The following is a 26,348-nucleotide window of genomic DNA, read 5'->3' on the forward strand; positions in this document are numbered from 1 at the left end:
CTGACATTATAAGGTGTGCATAAAAACATTTATCAGTTAAATTAGGAGATAGCAAAGTATGCAAAAATAGAATGTGATGGTCTCTGCACCATATAATCAATTAATGTTAATTATTTATTAACACCGCCATTCACACAATGCAGCAGAAAAGCCCCCCTTTCCATTAAATAATTTTCTCATCTATATCTGATCAAGTGAACCACTTTTACATCTCTTAAGAGTTTAATGTCCTTGGTTTCCAGGGAAATATTAGACATCTAAATCCTGACACTGATACTTTACAAGTACCATAAAACCTAAACATATTTTGTGCCATCAGCTACTGTACAATTAGTATAACAGAAGTATTTGAATAACTTCTGTCACACTTTGTCACACAAGTTGTATTCACCCAAAAGTGAGTGTGAAAAACTTATTCCTAGGGAGGACCTGCATTCCTTTTTAAACTCTTAGAGGCCATTTTAAACCTAAAAAGTATCATCCTCTTTGCCAAATCAATAAATTAACTGATTAATTAATACTCTGGAGGCAATGAATGACTGCATATGACAGAGATACTCTCATTGCATTGTGGATCTTGGAAACCGAAAAGGGGGAGTTGTTATTTAAAGCATCTGGGCAAATCACATGGCAGTGCGTTGGAAAGGCGTTTGGCCAGCACACTAGTCTATTGAAGTCTGTTTGGACACCGCTGCTGGTTTAAAACACAAATGTTCTCCCTATCCTACGTCCAGTGCTGATTCACTGTCTTTTGACACCGGGGGGGGGGGAGTGTTTCAAGAGCTCCAAGAAGTTTATGAAGCCACCACAAGCGAATATGCCCGATTTTGTCCCAGGCTGGCGCAAGTGATTACAAAGAACTCTCTTCCCCCATCCGCTCACCTCCTCAATCTCTCCAACCTCCTTTCTCCTAAGGGAGAAAGCCTTCCACTGATCCCCTGACGGAAATGCTGCCTTCCTAAAGATCTAGGCACGCGCCTGCTCTGCACCGGAGCGTTTAGCAGCGGTCCGTTCCCTGGCAAAGAAGAGTTTGCGCCGCTTCCCTTCCTTCCTTCCTTCCTCGCTTTTGCACGGGCGCGTCGTTTGCAAGAAGAGCGGCCGTCCTCGCGGTTTCATTTCTTTATTTTGGCCGCGGTCGAAGTGTCTGCCCCTGCGCCAGCCTTGGCCTCCGCCTGGGGGGCGGGGGGGGGGCGTGCTCCCACAGAGAGCCCCTCATTTGGGGGGCAGGGAGAAGGGGGCTCCGCGCGACTCCTCCTTCCCCAACTTCTCCCTCCGCTTCGCCCAGGCCGGGGGCGGGGAAGGTCCGCGCTGGCCCGGCTGCCCCGAAAGCTACCTGAGGAAGCCCTTCCCGGCCGCGGCTTCCCCGCGACTCCTCCCGCGCCAAAGTTCGCGGCCAACTTTTCAGGGGGGGGGGGGGAAGCCCCGCAACGTGAGGTCACTCCCTCCCCCACACACCCCATTTTTTTTAAAAAAATAAAATGTTTCAAAGGACAGTTCGCCGCCCTATACGACGCTTCCACTGAGTCCAGCCCTTTCCGTGCTTGTTTTCGGGGGGGGGGGGGGAAACCCCAAAGCCCCTCTTGGAAAGGCCAGCCTCTCGCTGAGGGAGAGAGGAAAGGGGGGGGGGGTGGAGAGAGAGAGAGAAAACTTACGTTTAATCTGTCTGGGTTTGCTCTGTTTCCTTCGGGACATGCTGTCGCCGGCTGCTGCTGCTGCTGCTGCTACGGCGGCGGCGGCGGCTCTGGTTTCAGGTGCACGGAGAGTGCGGAAAGGGCTGTGCGAGGTAAGTCGGTGCGGGGCGGCCGGCGCGCGGGAGAGGGGGGGGGGAGAACAGACAGAGAGAGAAAGAGAGAAAGAGAGCGACGACAGTCGGGAGAGAGAGACAGAGACAGAGACAGAGGCAGCCTTGCCAATGTGCCGGGTTCACAGAGAGGAGCCGATGGGAGATGACAACCGAGGGGGGAGGGGGGGGAGAAGTGGGGAGAGAGAGAAAGAGAGGGGGGAGACAGAGAGAGAGCCTGTGGGCGCGCGCGCGCCTCTGTGTGTCTGAAGGGAAGGGAAAGAGACGGGGGAAAGGGGGCAGAGAGAGAGAGAGAGAATGAGAGGGGGTTTGGGTGCCTGTGGGGAAAGGGGGGGGGGAGAAGTGAGTGAGGAGGGAGAAGAGGAGGGAGGAGGAGGAGGAGGGGAAGGGGAAAGGGAGGGAGGGAGGAGGCGCGGCTGTCCCCTTCGCGCTCTCTCCCGCGGCGGTGCCTTTCCCTGTGCCGATGCTGCCGCCGCCGCGGTCGCTCTCCGAGCAGCGCTCCCCTCAGACTGACCGGCTGAGGGAAGGATTGGGGAAAGGGGGGGGGGAGAGAGGAAGAGACGTTAGGCGGATGGTGACGGGGGGGGGGGGGGAGAGAGAGACGGCGGAGGGACAGCGGGGGAGGGGCTTGGCGAGGCGAGGCGGTGGGGATGAGTTTCTCCGTCAGGGCTCGAACTGGGCGCCCCACAAACACGAGCCCGTGCGAAGGGCAGGGGGGTCTCTCTCTCTCTTTCTCTCCGCCCTCCGGGGTGGGGGAGACGCCTTCGCTCGTCCAAATTTGCCCCGCGGGGTGCGCTTCACTTCACAGGGGGAGGGGTGCAATGCCAAAAGACCGGTCCGTCTGTAGTAGCCCTCGGGTGGGCACAGAAGTTCAGTGGCGTCCGGGCTTCGGGAGGGTTCGGGGTTTTTTGCATTGGATGCCGGGTCTGCGAGCCGTTCTGCTCGTGCTCACGTGGGAATGTTGTGAAGGCAGGCAGGGAGGCGGGCGGGCGGAGGTGCGTGGGGAGGGGAAACGCTTGCATCCCAGCGTGTCAGGTTCGCCCTCGCGTCCTTAGAGCAAGAAGGCATAAGCCGCGTGGCGTTTAGGGAGCTTGGAGGTGCCGCGGTGAAGCTGGGGCCGCTGCCTGCCGCTCCCAGACAAATGGCCATAGAAGAGGTTCTGCAGTCCTCCTTGGCACCACCGCCTCCTTCCAGCGTGGGACACGTTAGGCTGATTCATGGTGATGTCAACTCGGCAAACTCTGAAGAGTTTTCCTCGGCAAACAAGACAACTGTAGAGGCAGTCCTTTGCAAAGGCCAAGTCACCAGGAGACTATTACCATGATGTGTTCTGTATATTGTCACTTTAGGAATCAATTAGGCACTTTACCATCACAACTCATGAAACTGTGTGTGACGTGTGGTTGCACGAACTGTGAGATTCATTTTATAAAAATATATCCAGGGCCGCTGGATCCAGAGAAATTACGGCTGGGTCCAGTCCCTATATGTTTAAGTATTGTTGTTTGAAATGCAAATTAATGTTATAAAAGCAGGTAGTTTCTGATCATTGTCTGTGTTCTGTGAACTATAAAAGCAATCATTTAATTTCTTTTAACAAAAACATTTTGAACCGCTTTAAGGGGGGAATCAGATGCCATTAACTACAAAAAATCCATTGGAATTCTTTGTAAATGGACTGTGTTTGGACTTTCCTAATTCTTTTATTGTATGGGTTCTACTGCGATAGAAAAGTCTTTAGTCTGTACCTCACCCTTATCAAATACATACAACATTCTTTTGAGAAGTTTCTCCCAAGAAAAAGTATATTGACATAAATTGGGATATATGAAAACATGTGAGATGTTATTTATTCTATTTATTTTTAATCTTTATGCTAGGAGGCATTCAAGGCAGTTAATTGATGTTAATCATTTATTCGTGAAAGAGTTTTACACATTAGTAAAGGGACAAGTCTTTACTTAAGGCTTAAATCTAAGTAAATGTGAGAAATAAGGTGGCAGGGAGTCAGTAAGGGAGAACAGGTTGTTTTAAATTAAGTTTCAGTTGGACTTGGGCTCTGACTAGTGATCCAGAAGCTAGAAGGAGCTCCCCTTTGCAGGCCCTGTAGAATTGTTCAAGTTCTGTTAGGGCCTTGATCTCCGCTGGGAGCGTGTTCCACCAGGACCGTTTATGCACTGAGAACTTCACTGCCCCAGCTCCCGTGCAGGAGCACGAATCGGGGGCAAATGAGGTGCACCAGGCCAAATGCTCCCCCATGTGGGTGCAGGAAGAGGTGGGGCAACCTGCCATGACTAAAACTCCAGCCCACAGCCTGGCATGAAACCTCCAGTGCATAAACGGTCCAGGTGGGGGCCAGGATAGAGAAGGCTCTGGCCCTGGCTGAAGTCAAGTGAGCTTCCTTGAGGCCAAAGATCACCAGGTAGTTGGGGGTAGCGGAGCATAAAGCTCTTTGAGGGGTGTAGGCATGAATCTTTATAACTGTAGAATCATATGGGACAGGTTCCCTGCTATTACTTGGTTTTTGTTTTGTTTTATGCTTGTTTTTCAAATTGGGAACAATATTTATATAAACATAGTTTATAATAAATATGTCTGTTTATTGAGTGGTTAGTTAATACTATTTTAAGTATAGTAATTTAAGCATAATTATGGTTGATGCACAAAATCTAGTACAATTAATACTGTATTGTCCAACTGTAGCAAAAATTACTGAAAAATTAACAGCAATATATTTTGAAGTTAAATATTCTGGGGTTACAAAGAACACTTCTTGTGTTTTAAATCTGTGCAACAAGGAGAAGCATACAACTTCGACTCCCTCCATATCACTTTCCCTGAGCCTCCATTCCAGTAGCAATCTTTTTCCAATCCTGAACTTGTCTAATGGTTTTAAGAAGGAAATAAATGGATGTCCAAACCTGGCTTATGGTTGGGGTTCCTGGAAAAGCAGGCTTCAGGATTACAATTTTCTCAATCATCTAATGGAAAGTGGAATCTGGCTTCCTTTGTCAAGTTCAAGGCCTGGCAATCTTCCTAAAGGGGTATTATTTCATTCTGTCTATTGCATATATATCCACTTTCTTTGAATAAGCTCTCAGCAGCATTTTAGCTTCCCAAGAAACAAGTGATACAGACTGAGAAATAATGTTCAAGGCTAGACAATGAGCATTATAACCAAATAAGGATTTGACCAGGATTTCTCATATCTACTCAGTTTTCTAGCCACTACATCACACTGGCATTTACTGTCTCATTATAGCCAATCAAATATGCTTTATCATTCACAAAATAGTTAATGCTTGGTCCAGTATTAAATAGGAATTCCTTTGTATGGAGAGTTTTCCAGAAATCACTCTGTATATACAAAGCATCTTGACCACCCCAAAAAGTAAGTTAGGTGCAAGATTTCCTTCAGAACTACAGTTTTATAACTTTTGCTATTGACAAAGAGTTCATTCAGAATAACATTGTTATCATATGCCTTTAATAGCCCTCACCATTCGAATAGTAATCTTTGCATATTTTCCTTCTAGTGCTATAGCATAGGTTTTATGTTATAAGTAACTCTACTCACATCTCTCATACATTATGGGGATTCATTGCTTGTTGTGGTTACTGTATGCATTACTAGTAACCCCAGCATCTTATGGTGCATCTGTCTGGATATTATCATTGTAGCTAAAAAGTTGCTTGATGGGAGAGTATATATGATAAGCTAAGAACAAAAAACAAAAAGGCTCAATGAGAATCATTTAGGGAACGCCAATCAAAACAGAAAAATCATCCATGTCCAGAGGAAGGTGATGGAAGACAATGTGTGGAAGACAATAATAGAAGGGTGCAAAATGACTAATCTCGAGGGGGGAGGCTGTGTCTTGACCAAGAAGGCCCTTTCCCATCTCTTCAGAGATGGTGGGGTATCCAAAGCACAGCCTCCAAAGATGACTGTCATGATCAGGTAGGTTCATATGGGAGAAGGCCTTAAATTGCTCAGAAGAGCAAGAAAACAGGAATCAGCATCTACAAAAGTAACATGGACCTTGGTTAAGTGAGCCAAGATGAATCTAAATGGGGGGAGTGACCAAAATTAAGAATTTGAAAAATAAAGCAAAACCAGGCCAGAAGAAATGAGTAGAGAAGACAAGTGGCCAGGAGCTACACAAAGAAGGAAAGACAAAGTTCACATCTTAATCTGAAATCAGAACTTACCAATAATCCACCTAGTTTCTTCCAACATACCTTTGATCATTTATTACTTGCTGCAAATGGAAAACTTACCAATGCACAAATTCCCTTTCTAGTTTCTTGACTACAAACGCCAAAGAAAAAGGCCAGTCCTGCTTCTAGAAAAGCATGCTCCTTTCAGCAAATGCCATTACGTTCTGAGCGAGCTGAATCGGATCCTAGATGCCACATATCAACATGGGACACATTTTTACATAGAAATACAAAACCAAAGTTCGAAGCTTTTAAGGTTAGCTGAATCAGCATATCACTGATTTAATCGCCTTAGACTGTTGCCAGAGATTGCTCTTAGACTAAACTACATCACAAACTGCTTTGCATTACCACTGAGAGACATTGGAAGGTGCACTTTAAAATGATATTCCTTAAGGCTTTTCATAATTCCCTTAGAGATGAAAATGGTTGTGAGCAATATATTTCACTTTATGCTGGTGACATACTGCTTTTGGGGTGGTGGGGAGAAGCATTCCTTACCTAATATGAGTTCTCTGTCTCTTAACGGTCCCTTAAACCTTCAGCTGCAAAATTAATTTGATTAAATCCAATACTTGACCTTGTCAGCTAGTGTCTCTAGACAGCTCTTTGCAACATACCACTTTCTCAAGTCTTCCAAGTATTTCTTCTGTGTTCGAATATTTATATTTCCCACTGTGCTCTCTGCCCTCAATTATCACAAATTTCACCAAATCATTACAGAATTTAAAATTGATTTAGAGAGATGGTTAAGAGTTGTCTGCTTTAAAATAAATGTAACTCCTAAATGACTAAATATAATTTAGTCTTTATCTATTAGCACATTTGCTTGGAAGTACATCTGCTGAAAACAACTGTATTTACTTCTGTTAACACCTCTAATACAGCAGTGCTATACAATGTTTACACTTGTATTGGTTTTACATTACTTTTACAAGTCTTGACTTCAATGAAAGACTCCTGGGACTGACAGTTTCTTATGAATTATCTGCTTGACCTAGCCCCTTTTGCTAAACTACAGTTCCTAGGTTTCTCTGGGGTGAGGGAATTTCTGCTAGACTGCTTCAAGCTATTGTGTATTTAGTTCCGTTGATATCATCAGTTGGCACTGAAGTCAATAAGACTGAACTGCTTTGAATGAAAGTACTACAAGTTAACTGGCCTGTGGTACCCAAAGTGTAAGCAAACTATACCCCAATAAAGTAAATAGGAATAAATGATAGGCAGACAGACAGAGATGAATTTTATTTCCTGAATAACTCCATGTTTTCCTGGATGAGGCAAATTGTTTAGATCTCTTCAACTCTGGATTTAGGCCTGGTGTATTGAACTTGAACAACTGTGGTGACTTTGGTGAGTGACTTGTTCCAGAAAATGGACAGAAGAGCAACTCTTGATTTTCCTGGGCCCTTCAGCAGCTCTTGTTATAATAGATAACTAGTCTCCTAGACTGCTTACATGAACTGGGAGCAGGAGGCATTATTCTGTAGTGGTTCAGGTCTTAACCAAATTTTGTACTATAGAGCTGGGGGACTACTGCTCAGCACTGCGGCCTTTGACCTGAGCACTCTTCCTCAGACTAATGAACGACCATCATAACATCACATGCTGTATTTCCAAAATAATGAATAAATCTTTGTTGGTCTTAAAGGTGCTACTGGACTCTGATTTTGATGTTATTGCAGTACTCTAGTTTTACCATAGAGATTTGGGGGATTGATAGAATGCTGTGGCGATGTATGACTTCAGACTTATCACCAGAACAGATGTCAGATTGTCATGGTGCTGGCATGCCCTCCCCCCTTTTATCCTGCTGCTACCTAGCACAGCAGAGGGAAGTCAAAGGGCTGGGGGGGGGGGAGGCATGTGGCTGTAGTATGAGAGCTTATTTGTTTGTTTGTTTTGTTATTTATCTTATGCCCTATCTTAAGAGACTTATGCCATATGCCATATTACAGACTGCTTTTGAAATTATTCCTTGTTTTCAAAGTAAAGATGGCTTCATGTTTCAGAAAACAAGGCCAAAGTTCCCTTGGATTGTGTAATTAGCTGTTGGGCTCTTTGTGACTTCACTGATACATATCCACATATATTTAGGGGATGAAAAATCAATAGATTAACATTATGTCCATTTAAGTATTAGATTTATACTATAAGCTGTACTCGGTCGGGAGCCACAAACTCTTTGAGATGCCACCTGTGGCTCTACCAAATACCATTCCCAAATGTAGCACCTGCCCATGTCAAAGTAAAGTGGGCAAGGCCCTTGCATGGTTGGACTTCTGGCTGGCAAGTACCACCTTCAGGCAGCCCCCATTAGAGGGATAGGTAACCTGTAAGGCTCCCTGAGGTACAGGCTTCATGCCAAGTGAAAATAAACGGGGCTGTTTTGCTTGGTAATAATTGCAAATGGATCTCTCTGCAAGGCTTGGATTACCACTGGATTAAGCTGTCGTAAATCAATAGTTGAGTTTCATCTCGAAATTCATTGTTTTGGAAACACTTGTTTCATTTGTTTTGCAAGTTTATCTACGGTTTGTTTTAATTTCAACTCAAGCAGCCTAATTTTTAGCCTTATGGATTGTGAGTTAATTTTGTTTCTCTTTCTCCCATAGCAATCTCTTATAAAGTAACTGAAAAATATCAAGATTTGTAATTAGAGTACCACTGAGTAAGGCCCCCACAATATTTCAAATACCTCCTTGCTTTCAAGGATCACATATATTTCTGGCTAGCTAACTTGGTTCTACACACTTAGCAACTATTGTTATAAACAATTAAATGGGTCTATCTATATACAAGATATGCATGCCAAAGGCACCAATCCCTGTGCTTTAAAAAATGAAAGTGAATGCCTGGCCTGTGTTGATAACATTGTTGTAGTTATTGCAGATGTTAAAAAGTAACCACAACAAATGCTCTTAGAATAAACTGCTTTTGTGCAATTTAATCTTGAATATGTCTAAAAGTGGGCATTTAAATCTCGCAGATGATATCTCCCCTACAGAAATTTCATTCCCTCCCCTTACTGAAATTTGAAGTGACACCCATCTATGTGGACCTTGAAATGGTAAAGGACAATCACAAACGTGAAGGTCACATTTCTAGGAACTCGATGGTGTTTGATGATTCATCACTTTCCTTTCTTCAGAGAATTATTTCCATTTTCTGATTCACAAACTGAGACACTTGTGTGCCAAAGCCTGCACCCAATATGGCCTGAAATCATTTTCCAGTTTGTTATATTGAACCTCTTGGATGCACAATGCAACTGTTCAGAATAGGAAACTGTCAAAACCAGCATCTCAAAATACAATAGGAAATAGCTAGTTTTGCAGAAATAATTTCTATACTTAACAAATAAAGAAACACCCTAATGATATAATGCTGCACCTGCAATGAAAGGAGCTCTTTCCTAGAGGTACAGGTTATACTTTGCACACATACCACTGCACGCTCATTCCCTGGCACCTCTAATTAACAGTATGTCAGGTGGGAAATGGGCAAAATCAACAGCTGCTTGTACATGTGCTTTCTATGTTGCACCCCCCCCCCCCACCTTATGGAATGGCCTGCCTGATGCAGTTAGAATGGCCCATACTCTCCTGGCTTTCCAAAAACTGCAAGGCTGACTTATTCAGGATGGCTTTCCTACAAAGGTAAGAAGGCTGTGCTATAAGGAAATGGTTCAGAAAGACAACTACTGTCTGTTTCTGTAAATATGCTACTCAGTAACTTGTGCAGCGTTCACCAAGTCATGTTTCTGCATCATTTCAGCATTATTTTAACTCTGTATCAGATTTCAGCCTGTTTTCACATTTCTGCAATCCAAACTTTATTGTTTATTGGTTGTCCCAGCTGTTGATCATGTTGATTTACACAGTGTAATATGCCTTGAGTTCCAGTGAGAAAAGTGGACTGTAAACCACTAAATAAGTAGGCAGACAAATAAATAAGAGGTCAGCAAAAAACTCCTGAGATCTTGGCTGCCTGAGGCCTTAATGCCAGTACATATAGCCAGTCCTGGGCTACATGACAAAGTGGCTGTATGCATGCAATATATAAACTTCCTTTCAAAAAGAACAAAGCATATAACACTTTTATTCAAATACTGTTCCAATAATAGAATTAAATGTGATAAAATAGTGATCTTTATCACTTCCTAGGTATTTCTGAGATATTTTATTATTCAGTTTGGTAGTCACATATTACATGGTTTTATTAGACAGCAAGTATAACTGTCCATTGCCACTCTTGTAAGTATTGGAGATATTATACTAAGAAAGAAAACAGAAATCACAAGCATACAGAATATCAATATGGATTAATGTGACAGCCAGAGAGTTGAGGATTTATTCCTTTGGCTTTGGTTGCATAACACAAAGCGAGATAAATTCATTATTCAGATCTCATTGATCTAGCTAGAGCTCTTAAATTTTTTTGCTGAGAGTAGTGGTGGTTGCATTTGTATACTTCCTCTTGGAACATTATCGTTTTATTTTATTTATTAAATTTTTGTCCCACTCAGTCTCTGACTGGTTTACAGTAAAGTCCAAGAGTGTACAAAAATGAAATAGTAGAGCAAAGAATAAAACCAGTGTTGATTGTAACACGTTGATAAGCCCAGAGACAACTGGGATCCTGGTGTTCACTAGGAAATTATTGAACTTTGACAACAAAGTGATTTTAAACATTTGCTTGAATTGGTATAATTCAGATGAAGTGGAGCATCTTGGCATGCTGAGGGTTGAACATGGGAGCATGTCTAACAGTTCTCTGGGTTTTCCCCAAAAGGCAGCATTCACACTGGCCAAATAATCTTTAATCCGTTCCTGCAGAGCACATTAAATAAAAGAGTAAGGGCTGTCGGGGAGGAGTTAGGGCGGGCCCTGTCCGGGATAAAAACTCGGAGGGCCCATCCAGGGACAAGCCGCCAATGCACGCAGCTCCCCATTGCCGGCTTGGCCCGGCCTCGCCCAGCTGCCAGAGGACTCACCGCGCTGAAGGACAAGCCGCCTTACAATGCGGTGAGTCCTCATAGCACCCTCCCCTCGCCCTAGGAAAAGGAGCAGGGGCGTCCCTGCTCCTTTCCCACCCCGGGGACCCTGGCCATCGGACGCATACCGCCACCCGCCGCCATATAATGGCGCCCCGTCAGCCCCACCACCAACCTGATGCCTTGACGCCGCCCTGCGCCGCCAGGAGTGGCCCGCGCCACCTCCCGCTGCCGCAAAACACCCTCAACTCACCATCGCCGCCACCTGCCACAGCTGCACCTACTCTGATGGCCCACGCTGCGACCTGTCGCTGCTGCCACGCGCTTCACTGCCGCCAACAGCCTCCCCGCCCGCCCGGAGCCCAGACCTCGCATCGCCGCCTCGGAGCTGCTGCCACCGCAGCCTCCCGCCACCCACAGAAAGGTAGGCCTCCCTGGGAAACGCCACCGCCTCCCCGCCCCAGCAAAACAACAACAAGCGCCCGCGCCTCCCCACCCCACACAACACCCCGACTGAGCCCCGCGCCTCACCAACCCCACTACAGTCCGCGAACCAGCACCTACCCTGCTACCTGCCTTCTCTCCTGGACTCCGTGCTGCCTGCCTTCTTCCCTCCGCTGGCCTGTGCCGCCTTCACCCACAAGCTTCAAGCCCTCCTATTCGTCCCTGCCCACTGGCCCTCACCCCTAGCGCCTATTTTATTCCGCAATAAAATGGGTTTTCTTTCTAGTTGCACTATAATTGTGCTATTGGGAGGGACATTGATGGGCAAGATATGCTGTGACAGTTATAGAGATGGAATTGGGGTCTCTGTGACAAGGAGAGTATGGGAAAGATGCATTATTCTGAATAGGGAGTGTGGATTTATAACCTAAAGGCAAAACATACTAGCTCTTTGATGTGTGAACACCTCTTGACTGCAATGTCCAAGTTCTAGGTACCCACTTCACAGTCCTTCATATGCTTTAGGAGTTGTCATTCTGCAATAAAGCCATGAAGATGCTCATTAGAACACGAATGTTTTCTAGAGTCCTCCAGGCACTTGTGCAGTAAAAAGTTTTCAGTTGGAGTCCACTGAGGAAGCAGTCAAAAGCAAAACACAGGCTTTACTGGTTTTTTGTTTGGATTTGGAATATCCAGTGGTATTCCTACTGTTAAATAACTTTTTTGTAGAATTGCTATGTTATATTTATGCTTTTAAGCACTGGATAAACTTTTTCTACATTGTATACATTTTAATTTAGTTGTGTTGTCATTACACAGTGGTTTTTCTTTTTCTATACAACTGCAATACGCTGTGTACCCCATTTTGTATTTTTGGTCCCCCATGCTGCCGAGCTGAGACTGGCCCCTCCTCCCCCATTGTACACATCTCCCCCTAGTTGAAAATCTGCCCTGTAGCCTCCTCATTATCATCTTGATGCTTCATCCTATAGAAAAGGTGGAGGTGGTGGGAGCTCTTTCAGCAGGGAAAGGTGTGCAAGGCTCTGTAAGAGTATTTCATGATTCAGTTTTGTGAAAGGAGGAGGGCATGTTGAAAGAGATGTGTTTGGGGGAAGAGGCCAAGCCAGTGGCAATCGGGGCTCATGGGAGAGATACACATGGCTTGGCTGCATCTTCCCTCCAGCAGTGAGGCAGGATTGTAAGCGGGCTACCAGCACTCATGTATCGCTCAAGCTGTTCCCTTTTATGTGGAACTAGTAATATGAGGAATACAGCAGGCGCTAGCAACTTACAGTTTGTCGTGTCCCTCGGCGGCAGCTCTGTGGGGCGGCGGCTGTGTGTGGCGGCGGCCTGACGTGGTGAGAGGTGCTTTGCGCCTCTCGCTGTGTCAGGCCGCCGGGCAGGGAGCCCCCGGCAGCCGTGCTCTGCGCAGCTGCCGGGGGCTCCCTGGGGCGGCGGCCTGACATAGTGAGAGGTGCAAAGCGCCTCTCGCCGAGTCAGGCACAAAGCGCCTCTTGCCGCATCAGGCCGGGAGCAACTGCGAGCCACGCTGTGCGCGGCTCGCAGTTGCTGGGGCTGGGAATCAGAGGTCCCTCCAATTGTCTGTCCAGAGGAAGGGTCCAATCCGGACCCTTCCTCATCACGGACACATCCCGCCCCTGAACCCCTTAGCATTTTATTTAGTCCGCGGGCGGTGTTTAGATGATAAGTTCACATGAAATATCTAGGGAAGCAGATTTTCCTAAGAATGTAAAGGTGAAATTCTGGCCCCAGAGGTGAAGATCTGATTGCATTTGTTTTGATAACATGTATTAGAGTTACTAAGTCTGAGTTAGGAAATACCTGCAGATTAGGGAGTGGAACCTAGGGAGGGCAGTGTTTGTGGAGGGAAGAGACCTCCGCAGGGTATAATACCATATAGTGCACCTTCCAAAGCAGCCATTTTCTGCAGGGGAACTGATCTCTATCTTCTGGACATCAGTTGTAATTGTGGTCAATCTCTAGGCCCCACCTGGAGGTTGACAACCTTAATAAGTGTGTGGTATGGTATACACATGCCATCAATAACTAGTCCTGCTCCTTGATGATATCTTAGGTGTATTATCATCAGTTACAGTCTCTTGGCATGTCCCTCTCACCTGCATCAGGAACCTGCAACAAGGAGATGCCCACCCTTGAAGTTACCCTCTGCCAAGAGCTCATGCTTGCTTCCATGCAGTCCCCATCAGGAACAATGATACATGAGGGAGCGGCGAACCTAATCACAAGGACCAACCAAATGGCTTGTAGATATTTTTCAGCCTTTTCAAAATCGGTGTCTCTTTTATGACACATCCCAGTCTCAGATAAAACAGCTGAAGCAAATATAGAAATAATGTGGTAGCTAGCTTACTGACACTTTCTTTTTTTTTATCCTGGATCTGATGGGCATAGCGTTCAGCTTACAAGCCTAGAGGAGTTTGTGTCCCAGAGTTTGAATCTCTGTTAAACAGCTGGTTGCTGTGCTGCTTAAAATACATGTTAAATAAATTCTGACTTATTTAAGAATCTGCATCTCACTCTTCCAACACCCAATGCCTTTGTACCTCCGACTGCTATGCAAATACCCACTTGACTAAAAAAATATCAGATCACAGTGTGCTGCCTTCATTGTTCCTACGTGTCCAACAAATCCTCATGATCCAGCGGGTGGAAATTGTACGCATAAACCCTGGTATGCTACCTACTTTTCATCAACTGCTCTCGCTAGTGGCATTTTGCAGCGTACATTTTAATTTGCTGAGGTATGAAAAATCCTTTTTGCTCTGTAATGGCGCAAATATCAATACTTGTGTAAATGTATGTGACAAATGCAATTTAGCAACCCAGTCCAGATGTCTGTATGCAGTTGGTCCTAAAGGCTCTAATCCACTGGGGTTCTCAATGAATTTCAGTGGTCTCCGCAAAACTGTTAACAAATTCTTTCATTACTGTGAGTTCAGATGCGTCCATTTGCATCATCATAATGATTTCCCACATGATTATGTATTGAAGTGTGCGTGCACACAGAAACATATACCCAGAATTAAACCTTGTTTGTCGTAAAGATGCCACTCGACTCAAGTGTTGTATGATTAGCCTCTGTCGTTGCAACAACTGCTAGTGCTCCCATCTTCATTTTTCAAAAGGACATGTAGTAAAAAGAAAGAAAATGTGTTTGAGATTTCTGAGTTGAGACTTTCTACCTTGTGTCTCTGACCGTTTATGCACTGGGAACTTCACTGCCCCAGATCCCATGCAGGAGCACAGATCGGGGGCAGATGAGGTGCACTGGGTCAAATGCTCCCCCATGTGGGTACAGGAAGAGGTGGGTCAACCTACCATGACTAAAACTCCAGCCTGCAGTCCAGCATGAAACCTCCAGTGCATAAACGGTCTATGTGTCTTCACTGTCTAATCACTCACCTGGCTGATTGCGTGATAAGTTCTTGAAATCACTTCTCAGATGTCACGGTCTGAACAGGCACAAAAAGCAGGCAGTGCAAGCCAGCTGCCAGTCATTTAAGGGAAGCATAGTAAGCAATTCCACGCTAATTCCACATTAATTTAATGACCAGAATGAAGAGTGAACCTGGGAGGTACTGCCTTTTCTCCAGTAAATGATACAATTGAATTCTTGAGCAGGGCAAAATCTCACTGATTGTGTACATGTGTAAAAGTGCTCTACTTCAAGACCAATGTATTTATTTTGTAAAACTGTCTGGCTCACATTTTGACGGCACCATGAAATAATTGTGGGCTAGTATACCTTACCATGTTCTCATAAAGAGGTATAAAGGTAAAGGTATCCCCTGTGCAAGCACTGGGTCATGTCTGACCCTCTAGCGTTTTCATGGCAGACTCAATACGGGGTGGTTTGCCAATGCCTTTCCCAGTCATTACCGTTTACCCCCCAACAAGCTGGGTACTCATTTTACTGACCTCGGAAGGATGGAAGGCTGAGTCAACCTTGAGCCGGCTGCTGGGATCGAACTCCCAGCCTCATGAGCAGAGTTTTCAGACTGCATGTCTGCTCCCTTACCACTCTGTGCCACAAGAGGCTTGCTAAAGAGGTATATATAGTGAAAATTCAGTTCATAATTTTCAAATAGAATATTCCCCAGCTAATATTTATTTATAACATATTTTTGCAGCTTGAGTAAGAATGGTTTAAGAAATTTCCAGAATTTCAACAGCAGTTTTTCTGCAGCCTTTGCAGCAAGAATGATTTGGTAATCTTTAATTTTCTTGGCACCTTTATGATTTGCCTTTCCACTTGGCATAAACCTCTGCACACACATGCACAGGGATATATGGGGGACAGTGAATGTACATAAACATGAACCAATGAGCCCATCTTCAGGGCTATAAAGAAGTGCTGTAAAAGCAAAGCCAGAGATATGATTTGTCTGATCTTATAACTAGAAATAATACTGACAGGAGCAAGAACACTGTAAATACTGGGGAAAGGACATGAAATATTTCCTTTTGCAGCTGAAGAAGGATCAACGGGGAAGGAGATATAACACAGAGTCAACAAAGAAGATTATAAGATCACTTCAGAAAACAACAGGAGGGAGGAAGGATATGAATATAGTGGAGAAGGAAAGACTTTTCTCTGAGGACTAGCTGAAAGCGTTAATAACATAACATTTACATAAAATGGAAAGGTTACTCTAAAAATAGAGACGTGAAAGGAAATTAAAATAAATTCTAACTATGGAGAACACACGAAACAGTCTTAGAGTAGATCAGCATGCTGCCTGGTCGCAACTCTCAAGTAGACCTCTTTCCCATCACCTTCCAACTGATCCTTTTAATTGGAGATACCACATTTTGATCCTAGACCAGAAGTTTTGTACAGTCTTATGAGTGACAAAAGGGCTTTGTTAACTATTTCTTGAGATCATCTCAGAACTGCAGTTGGGTCAATTATCCTACATGCCCAATAAACCACCTGTAGGAATGCTCTGCGCTCAGCTGTCAGACACATCCATCTTCCACATAGGTCTAGAGGTGGATGAGGAGGTAGTAAGAAAGCTAGCAGAATCTCTGGGCTGTCATCATCCTATCTTTGTGGAAGTGGGATATAATTCTAAACCCATATCTGGCTTTGTTTCTTAGGACATTTTATATTAGTGCCTGGAGGACCAGGGCCCATTATGTACACATTTCAACAAGCTTTGTCAGCTGGACCTTACTGCACAAAACAGGAAAGTCTACTTCTAAAGGGCACTGAAAATGTATTATCCCAATGTATGCAGAATTGCTTTGCTATTGTTCTTGTTCTTGTTATATTTAAATTTATTGCCCGCCTCCCCCTGAGGGCTCGAAATGGGATCAATATCCTATCCTTGGGTCATATAGCAAACTCACCTCTCCAGCTAGGTGTAGTGGACTTCTAATCTGGCGGGCCGAGTTTGATTCCGTACTCCCTCACGTGCAACCAGCTGGGTGACCTTGGGCTCACTACAACACTGATAAAGCTGTTCTGACCAATATCAGGGCTCAGTAAAATCAGGGCTCTCTCAGCCTCACCTACCTTACAGGGTGTCTGTTGTGAGGAGAGGAAAGAGAAGGCGAATGTAAGCCACTTTGAGACTCCATCGGCAGCATATAAGAACCAGCTCTTTTTCTGCTAGGGAAACTGGAAAGAGAGCTGGTTTGTCATTTAATAGCTGTACTGTTATACCCATTTCTCATTCATTTATCTTTCCTTGAGGCCTGTGCAGAGTGGGGAAGGTTGCTTGTTGGTGTAGCTGCCATTCCAGTCAGCCCTTCAGTAAGAAGAAGAGTTGGTTCTCTTCAATTTTACTCCCAGGAGTTCATCAGTTGTATGGAACAGAGTCAGATCTTTGCAGTGTTTCTGTTACATTCTCTCACTTTACTTTTTAGAGTAAGAGGCACTCCTGTCTTTGGAATCATATAATGGGGATATCGTTTAGTTGCTGAAGAAAGGTTGCTGCCAAGAGAGTTGGCCATATGTACCCTGCCTGAACTTCCACAATTCTGCAGGACCTACAAAAGGGAGCTCCTCCACCAGGCATTTGCTTGAGTCCGACTGACCCAACAACATCCACGGGTCCCCCCTCAGACACTCCCTCCATGACCTGAACCAGCCTGACCTCCCTGGGGGGTTGTCTAAGTTATCGTTGTTTTTATAACACTTTGCTGCCACCAATCGGCTAATTACCCCCTGACCCTAAAAGAGCCTACCAGGCACCAACCAGGGCCAGAGCATTCTCTGTCCTAGCCCCCACCTGGTGGAATGAGCTCCCAGAGGAGATTAGGGCCCTGATGGAGCTAAAACAGTTCCACAAGGCCTGCAAAAGCAAGCTCTTCCACCAGGCATTTGGTTGAGACCAGGCACAACCAACAACATGAACAGGGCCCCTGTCCCCCTCCTATTCCCTACCCCCAGAAATCCATCAAGGCATTCTGCTGCTGGACCTATTGTATTATTACTGTTTAATGTTGTTCTGTTACCCTGTTATCAGTTAGTATTATTAATATTACAGTTATTATATGTATGGTTCTTTGTATAGTTCTCAGTTCTATGAGCCTTTGGGGAGGGTGGTATATCTTTAACTGCTCCTGTGGAGTAAGCCCGAAGGGGGAGGAGAAAGGGCGGGCTCTGTCCGGGATAAAAACTCGGAGGGCCCAATCAGGAGCTGTGAAGGGCCCTCCGAGTGTCACTCCAGGGCCAAGTGGCCAGTGGGGAGCCACGCAAAGCCCGGCTCCCCATTGGCCGCTTCGCCCAACCTAGCCTTGCCCAGCCGGGGACTCACCGTGGTTAAAGATATACCACAAGGAGAAGCAGCCTTCCCCAGCAGCGAGTCCCCCTTGCTGGTTTCCCCTCGCCCAGACACACACACACACACACACAGAATCCCTTGGCCGCCACCCCCATCGTGCCGCCACTGCTTCCCCCACGCCCAGAGACACACACACCAGCCAACCCCCCCTAGCCGCCCCCCATGATTGCCCCACCACCACTTCCCCGCCCCCACAGAGACACACACACACACAAAACCCCCCTGGCCGCCCCCTCATCGTGCTGCCACCACTTACCCACCCCCACAGACACGCACACATGCACACACTCCTCTCTACCCCCCTCTTTCCTTGCCACCTCCCACTCCCAATTCGCCCCCCCGCAATTCCCCCCCACCCTTCTCACACACCCTGTCCCCTTCCATTTCACCTACCTCTCTGCCTGCCTTCCTTTCTTCCTTCTTACTTCCTGACTTCCTATATTTCTCCATCTCCTTCCTGTCTCTCTGTCTCTCCCTCTCACTTGCTTCCTGTCTTTCTCCTTTCTTCCTCCCTTCTACCCATGCTTTCAACCTCCCGTTGCTCTTCTTTCTCCCTCCCCTTCCTCCTTTCCTCTTCTTCCTTCTTTGCCTACAGTCTGCCTCCCCATTCTCTAGCACCCGCTGTCTTTCTTCTACAGCGGGCTTAATTTCTAGTAAACAAACAAACAAATATCATCGCTGACCAAAGCCATTGGAGTTCTGTTGATTTAGTTCCACTGTTGGATTGTTGCTGAAGTGTTATGACTGTGTTATATGCTCAGACTGTTCTATGTTTTGCCCCTGCATTGTTGGGTGTGAACCACCCTGAGCCGTATGGGAGGGCGATATAGAATTCTAATAATAAAATGTTTTAAAAATGCAGTTTTCAGGGCTACGCTGATACAGGGATGTTCTCTTGATCTTGGTAGCAGGATGTCTTCTGGAGCTAGTTGAACCCCAAGCACAATATGGATTTAATATCTGCTGTCTAAAGTTCACAGAAAACTCATTTCCGCTATCCTTACCATCAGAAATAAATAGCTAGTCCTCATTGCCCACCCAAAATTATTTTATTACAACTTTGCTAATATTACATTATTACCAAAGATGGGATTATGTGTTCTTCCTTGTAAAGGACCCTATAGAGAATCTGGGATTTTTTAGGAGGGTAGAAACAGTGATTTTCCCATGATGGAAATGATTTCTTTGGACTACAGTGCTTCCGAGATGCATATCCCAGTGTCAGTTCCACATTGCCAGGTGGTGAATTCCTTGGAATGGTAGCTTCAGACCCCATTTTCATCTCTTGCTCTTGTTGCCCAGGCAGAGATCTGTTCTGTCAGCCTAATGAAACTGCAGCCAATTCTACAGCTGTTGAATAACAGGAAATTTGGGACATTCAAAATGGGATTTCTTGCATAATCTGGCAATATGGCAGAATCTGAACAAGTGAGCAATGTGAACCATTGTTTGGTTGCTAAATGTGGTACATGTCCCATTTGTAGTGCTTGAGTTATCTAAGAAAGAAATTATTTAGAAAACCTCATTAAAGGTGATTTATTTACCAGCCAATCTGTGTAGAAATGCTTTGCTTCTAAACATTCAGTTTGGCTGAAGCTTGTGGTTAGAAATGTATGTTAAATTAAAATAAAGTTTAAAAGTTGAATTCTCCTTGCAAAGTGTATTTGTCAAGGATTGGCAACCATTCATTTTATAGTGTTAACAGAATTAAACCATAAGAAAATATAAGATTAGAAGTGTTTGGAAATAATGTAGAGTATAAAGTGCATAAAGGGTTTTTTTCCTGTGCATTAATTGTTTCTGTAGGGCATTGCTCTTATTTCTTGTTTGACACTTAGTATACAAATGTAATTTTTTTTAAGTTGAATTTTAAAAACTTAATCCTGCCATCCAGTTTTAAATATTGTGTTGTTGTTCTGTTGGTGTAGGTTCTAAGAGGCCCTCACCTGGATGACTCAGGCTAGCATGATCTCATCAGATCCTAGAAGTAAAGCAGGGTCTGCCCAGGTTAGATGGGAATTCCAAAGTTGCTATCTGGAGGAAGGCAATGGCAAACCACCTCAGAACATCTCTTGCCTTGAAAACCCTATGGGATCGCCATATGGGATCGTGTGTCGGTATTGAGTTGGGCTTGGTCGAGAGCTTGGCTATCTGGCTCGTATACCGTCCGCCCAACGCCCAGCCAGATGCCCTGCCCCGCCTGCTGGAGGCGGCGGCCGCCTGGGCGCTGCAGTTTCCCAGGCTTTTAATCCTGGGTGACTTCAATGTTCATGCGGATGCGCTGTCCTCAGGACTTGGCGGAGACCTGGTGTCTTCCATGGCAACGCTGGGGCTCTCGCAATTTGTTACCGGCCCTACCCATCACGCCGGCCACACACTCGATCTGATTTTTGGTGCTGGGATAGAGGTGGTTCTGGATGCAGCCTTGGCTGTGCCGTGGTCAGACCACTACGCCCTGCGGGCTCGGCTCAGGATACCACCCCCTCCCCAGTTGGGCGGCGGGCGGATTTTTGCCCGCCCGCGGAGACTTATGGATCCGATTGGATTCCGGAATGCTCTGCGGGACCCGATGCCTCCTGGCGACTCACTAGCGGCTATGGTGGAGGACTGGCAGTCCCGCCTGACGGCTGCCATAGATGAGATCGCCCCTAAACGTCCTCTCTGCCCTCGACTCAAACGGGCCCCCTGGTACACAGGGGCGCTCCGGGAGAAGAAAAGGGAAGTGAGACGACTGGAGCGAGTGTGGCGGAAGACTCGTGACGAGGTTACAAGAACATCTTATCGCACGCTTATGAGGGCGTATGAGATGGCGGTGAAAGTGGCTAAACGAGAGTTTTTTGCCACGGAAATCGCGTCCGCAAGCTCTCGCCCGGCCCAATTATTCAGGGTAGTTAGATCACTCACCGCCCTTGAGGGGCGCCAAAATACTAGACAACTGGCACTTGGCTGCGAGGCATTTGCGAGCCATTTTGCGGATAAAGTCTTGTCACTCCGTCGCGACCTTCCCGCCACAATTAATACAGTAAATGAACTGGAGACCTGTTGGCCGCCTTTGGTAGTGAGGTTTGATGGCTTCAGGCGGCTCTCTCTTCCCGAAGTGGACAAGTTGCTGAGTTCGGTCAGGGCGACCACTTGCCCCCTTGATCCCTGCCCTTCCTGGCTCCTCAAGGGAGGCGGCCAGGGGATAGGAGGCCAGCTCAGAGACATCATCAACTCCTCCCTAAGTTCAGGGGAGTTTCCTGAGCGGCTAAAAGGGGCAGTGGTTCGCCCTCTCCTAAAAAAATCAACGCTGGACCCGCAGGACCCTGCCAACTACCGCCCAGTATCGCATCTGGCGTTCCTGGGCAAGGTGGTGGAGAGGGCTGCGGCTGACCAGCTCTCGGCATTCTTGGAGGAAACTTCGGCACTCGATCCATATCAGTCGGGCTTCCGTCCTGGCCACGGGGTGGAGACGGTGTTGGTCGCCCTTTTGGATGATCTCCGTCGCCAGCTGGACAGAGGCGGGTCAGCCGTGTTGGTCCTTTTGGATCTATCGGCGGCCTTTGACATCGTGGATCACAACCTTCTGATCCACCGCCTCGCCGGCACGGGGATACGGAGCACAGCCTTGCGCTGGATACGCTCCTTTCTCCAGAACCGGACCCAGAGGGTTGCGGTGGGGGAAGAGTTCTCGCGTCCCTATGGACTCCCCTGTGGGGTACCGCAGGGCGCAGTCCTCTCCCCCACGTTATTCAACATCTTTCTACGCCCTCTGGCCCAGCTCGTACGGAGCTTTGGGCTGGGTTGCCACCAGTACGCTGATGACACCCAGCTCTATCTCCTCATGGATGGCCGCCCAGACTCCCCCCCGGAACCATTCGCCAGATGTTTGGAAGCAGTGACTGAATGGTTCGAGCAGAGTCGCCTGAAACTCAACCCCTCCAAGACGGAGGTCCTGTGGCTGGGAGGCAGAGGGCAGGACCAGGCAGCGCGCTTACCCACCCTGGCAGGAACGCAACTTACTATCGCGCCCCAGGCCAGGAATTTGGGGGTGACCATTGATACCTCCCTGACTATGGAGGCTCAGGTCAAGAGAGTAGCGGGTCAGGCGTTTTTCTATCTCCGCCAGGCCCGACTACTAGCGCCCTACCTGTCCCCTGACCACTTGGCTACAGTGATCCATGCGACAGTCACCTCCAGAATAGATTTCTGTAACTCGCTCTACGCCGGCCTACCCTTGTCTCTGATCCGGAAACTCCAGCTAGTGCAAAACGCAGCTGCTCGGGTCCTCACTGGCACACCTTGGAGGGCCCATATCCAGCCTGTGCTGAAGCAGCTGCATTGGTTGCCAATTGCTGCCCGGATCAGGTTCAAGGTTCTGGTTTTGACCTCTAAGGCTATACGCGGGTTGGGACCCACATACCTGAGGGACCGCCTACCGCCCTACATCCCCCGCAGGGCTTTACGCTCAGCAGGGGAGAATCTCCTGATCGTTCCTGGCCCTAGAGAAGCGCGCCTGGCCTCGACCAGGGCCAGGGCCTTTTCGGTCCTGGCCCCTACCTGGTGGAACGAGCTCCCGGGTGAGCTGCGGGCCCTGCAGGATTTACCAGCTTTCCGCAGGGCCTGCAAGACGGAGCTCTTCCGCCAGGTTTTTGGTTGAGGCCGGGGTCAGCGAATGAGTGCCAACATTCCCCCCCCCAGACTTAGCATCTCCTCCCCACCCTCCCTGCCGCTCTGATAGCAGGGGTGGGAATGATAAGTTCCGCCATGTTGGGATTGTTTTAAAGTCTTTTAATGGGTATTTTAATGGGGATAGGACTCCTGTGACCCGCCACGAGCCTACGGGGAGTGGCGGGATATAAATCCAAATAATAATAATAATAATAATAATAATAAGTCTGCTGAGACTCGATGGCACTTTAGAAGTTTTTTCTATCCCACTTTTGACTACCTGAAGGAATCTCAAAACGGCTTACAATTGCCTTCCTTTCCTCTCTCCAGGTAGGTGAGGCTGAGAGAACTCTGACAAAACTGTTCTATGAGAACAAGCTTTAACAGGACTGTGACTAGCCCAAGGTCACCCAGCTGGCTGCATGTGGTAGAGTGGGGAATCGAACCCAGTTTTCTAGATCATAAACTGCTGTTTTTAACCACTACACCAAACTGGCTCTCTCTTCACATGTACACACAGGTAGGGATAAGCACAAACTAGTTCACAACCTAACAATCATGATGAATTTTGGATGGTTCATGGTTTGTGAACTGAAATTTGTGGTAGGTCAACCAGCAGGAACTTTCCATGAACTTTCAAGCTGGTCATGGCGGTTTATGAATGGATACATTTCAGGACTGACTGTCTCCACTCAATCAAAATGTCCATCAAATTTCAAAGCAATATGGCAACTTCAAAGCAACAGGGGAGGAGGAATTCTCCAATCTTGAAAACAATTACAGGTTCCCTAGACATTTCATATGTGCACTTTGCACTTTTGAACCTGAGCCTATTGTTTCCCCAGAAAGCACTTTCCTGGGGGCACTTTATTTGGGAAGCCATAACTCAGTCCCCATAAATCCAATCCTCACTAAACTTGGAAGACATGTAGAAGAGAATCAGCCAGAGGTCCCCTGTGAGATTAATGTCTCTAGCAAACAGGTGAAGCATTTTACCATGTCACAAATTGAACTTGTTCAATTGTTTGTGATGGTTCATGGTTCACGAACCAGGCAAACTGCATTTTCCCAGTTCTTGCCCATCACTACACACAGGTTTTGAGGGAGAGGATTCCTAAAGAGAAACTTCTATGTTAGAAATAATTTGAATCTCATGTATGACAATTCATGCAAATGCATACTTCACTTAATATACAAACAAAGACGATGTATATGAATGATGATCAACATACAGATTCTATTCTCAGGGGTGAAAATAATGCAGAGAGTAGTCCAAAGCAAGTTTCTTGCTTTGGACTACTCTCTGCATTATTTTACAACCAAGCAGGTTACTCCCAGGACGGTGGTCATAGATTTGCAACATGATGGTGTTACCTAAAAAGAGTTACACTGAAGTCAGCGAAACAAAGTTTGAGTCCAGTGGCCCCTTTAAGATCAACAAAGGTTATTTTGGGTAAAGCTTTTATGTGCCTGCACACTTTCTCATATACTTTGAAACAGAAGTCAGTAACCACTAGATAGCTAGTAAGGAGGATGTTGCCAGGAAGGGCCAATTAGAGTCAAGATGCATAAGTAACTGAGCAGTAAATATTGCTATGACTGGATGAATGTGATTGGTAAGACCTGTGAATAGCAGCAAATTAGCATGCAGTGTAATAAAGGAGTTTACAAATGTTAGCATGTGTATTGAGATAAGAAACCAATGTCTTTGTTAAGCCTTGGGGGTTCCATTGTCCTAAGTGTTGTAATAACTTGTAACTGAAAGCAATGGTTTTAGAAAGTTATAACTTTATTTAGGGTTGCGCTGTTAACATTATTACTGGCAGATGTGTTCATTTGCTGTGATTGGCACTCCCTGTGATGTTTCTTTTTGCTTGGAAGGCAGAAACTGAATAGTCTCAGGTTTCTGCTCTTAGGTTCACACAGCAGAGATGGGTGGATCCATTTATTAACAACATGATAGATACAGGGATGGGAACAGCTGGTTTTAGGACAAGAGAGCTCTGGCCATCTACAATTCTAACTTATGAACAGAAATAACAAGCAGGGACTCCACCCCATGAGACTAAACCAACAAACACAAATAAAGACTGAGCCTTCGGGGAGGGTGGTATACAAATGCGAAAATAAAAATAAATAAATATCATAGGGAGGAAGTAAACTGTTTCATTGTAATGCATGCAATAAATATACCACTTCAGGGTTGCCAAATTTGGACTGGGAAATTCCTGGATATTTAGGGTGGGACTAGGGGAGTACATAGGTGGGGGCAACCAAGGATGGAGTCCACCATCTGAAGGGTAATAGGTCTCTGTCATGCGGAGGTCAGCTGTAACTCAGAAAATTAGCAGCTCTACATACCACCCAATAATTATTAGCATCTAGAGGTTTGAAGTAGCATGTAAATATAACCACCTTTTAAAAGAATATCCAAGAATTGGAAAAACTAAGAGGGGAAACCACATATTTTTAAATGTGTTCTAAAGACTAACTTGTAATTTGTAAAGACTGATTTCCATTGTTACTATGAGTATAACAATCTATAAAAACATCATATGCAAATATATTAAATATATTTATGTTTTGGTAAGATGCTGGAAAGGAGTTCCTTTCAAGTTTGTACACATTTTCCTAGATACCATGCAGGGCCAGATTTAGATAAAGAGAGGCCCTAGGCTATTCCATTTGTGAGCCCCCCCCCAATTCCCATCCACCATCACAACTAAACAAAGATGGAAGAATCAAGAGTGTTGTAGCAGAACTGGCCACCTGCCCAGCTGATACCATGCCTGTGGGCCATTCCCCCCTTCCCTGGGTGGAGCCTTTATCACTGCTTTCTTTGTCACTGCTAACATTCACTGACTTGAGTAACCCTCCCTAAGGGACTGTGAAATCCCTTGGCTAGGTTCCTAGTGTTTTGGTGTTAAAACACTGAAACTTTGGGCCCCACCTGGAGAGTTGACACCCATTCAGTTTTGCCTAATTTTCCCTCCCCTGGGCCCTCTCAACGCACTAGGACTACCTGAATGGGGAAGACTAAGTGGTCCAGAGCACCAGTCACTTTTCTATACCAAAATCTCAAATTTATTTAACTAATTTACACCTAAAGGTTTGTAAATTAACAATCCCACCAGCACACCACATGAGATAAAGTAACAGCTCTTTTAAACACACAGGGCATAAATAAAAGGCTGAAGAAACACTCTCCTCTTTCCCTACACTCCCTTACTGAGGAAGGAGAGAAGTTCACATTGCCTTACACAACCCAGTCTCACCATCTGTTTCCTGCACTTCAGGAAATGAGGTTTCTTACTGGCTGATGTTCTGGCCTCCACCAATTTCACATGCAACCAGACCAGCCTCTGCCACTCTGCCTAGGGCAACCATGGCCTTGTCTGCAGAA

General features: G+C 46.0%; 2 protein-coding genes across 9 annotated transcripts in view; one reads left to right on the top strand and one right to left on the bottom strand.

Moving 5' to 3' along the window:
- Positions 1-2,314, bottom strand: part of ZFPM2 (zinc finger protein, FOG family member 2) — a 363,363-nt gene extending 361,049 nt beyond the window's left edge. For both annotated transcript variants that reach the window (XM_077351676.1, XM_077351675.1), the window contains exon 1: positions 1,653-2,314. In XM_077351676.1, the coding sequence (XP_077207791.1) occupies positions 1,653-1,692 (40 nt within the window). In that variant the 5' untranslated portion in view covers positions 1,693-2,314. The remainder of the gene's footprint in view (positions 1-1,652) is intronic.
- The window catches only part of LOC143844499 (uncharacterized), an 81,740-nt gene continuing 57,052 nt past the window's right edge, over positions 1,661-26,348 (top strand). For 5 of the 7 annotated variants that reach the window (XR_013233999.1, XR_013234001.1, XR_013234000.1 and 2 more), the window contains exon 1: positions 1,689-1,783. Coding sequence is in view for 2 of the 7 variants with exons in the window: in XM_077351679.1 (XP_077207794.1) it covers positions 1,691-1,783 (93 nt within the window). In the remaining 5 variants the exon portion in view is untranslated. Of the gene's footprint in view, positions 1,784-26,348 lie in introns of all 7 variants that reach the window. The other 2 variants (XM_077351679.1, XM_077351678.1) reach the window with 2 other exon arrangements.

The sequence above is a fragment of the Paroedura picta genome, chromosome 9 (genome assembly GCF_049243985.1).
Source record: "Paroedura picta isolate Pp20150507F chromosome 9, Ppicta_v3.0, whole genome shotgun sequence".
In the NCBI taxonomy this organism is placed as follows: domain Eukaryota; kingdom Metazoa; phylum Chordata; class Lepidosauria; order Squamata; family Gekkonidae; genus Paroedura; species Paroedura picta.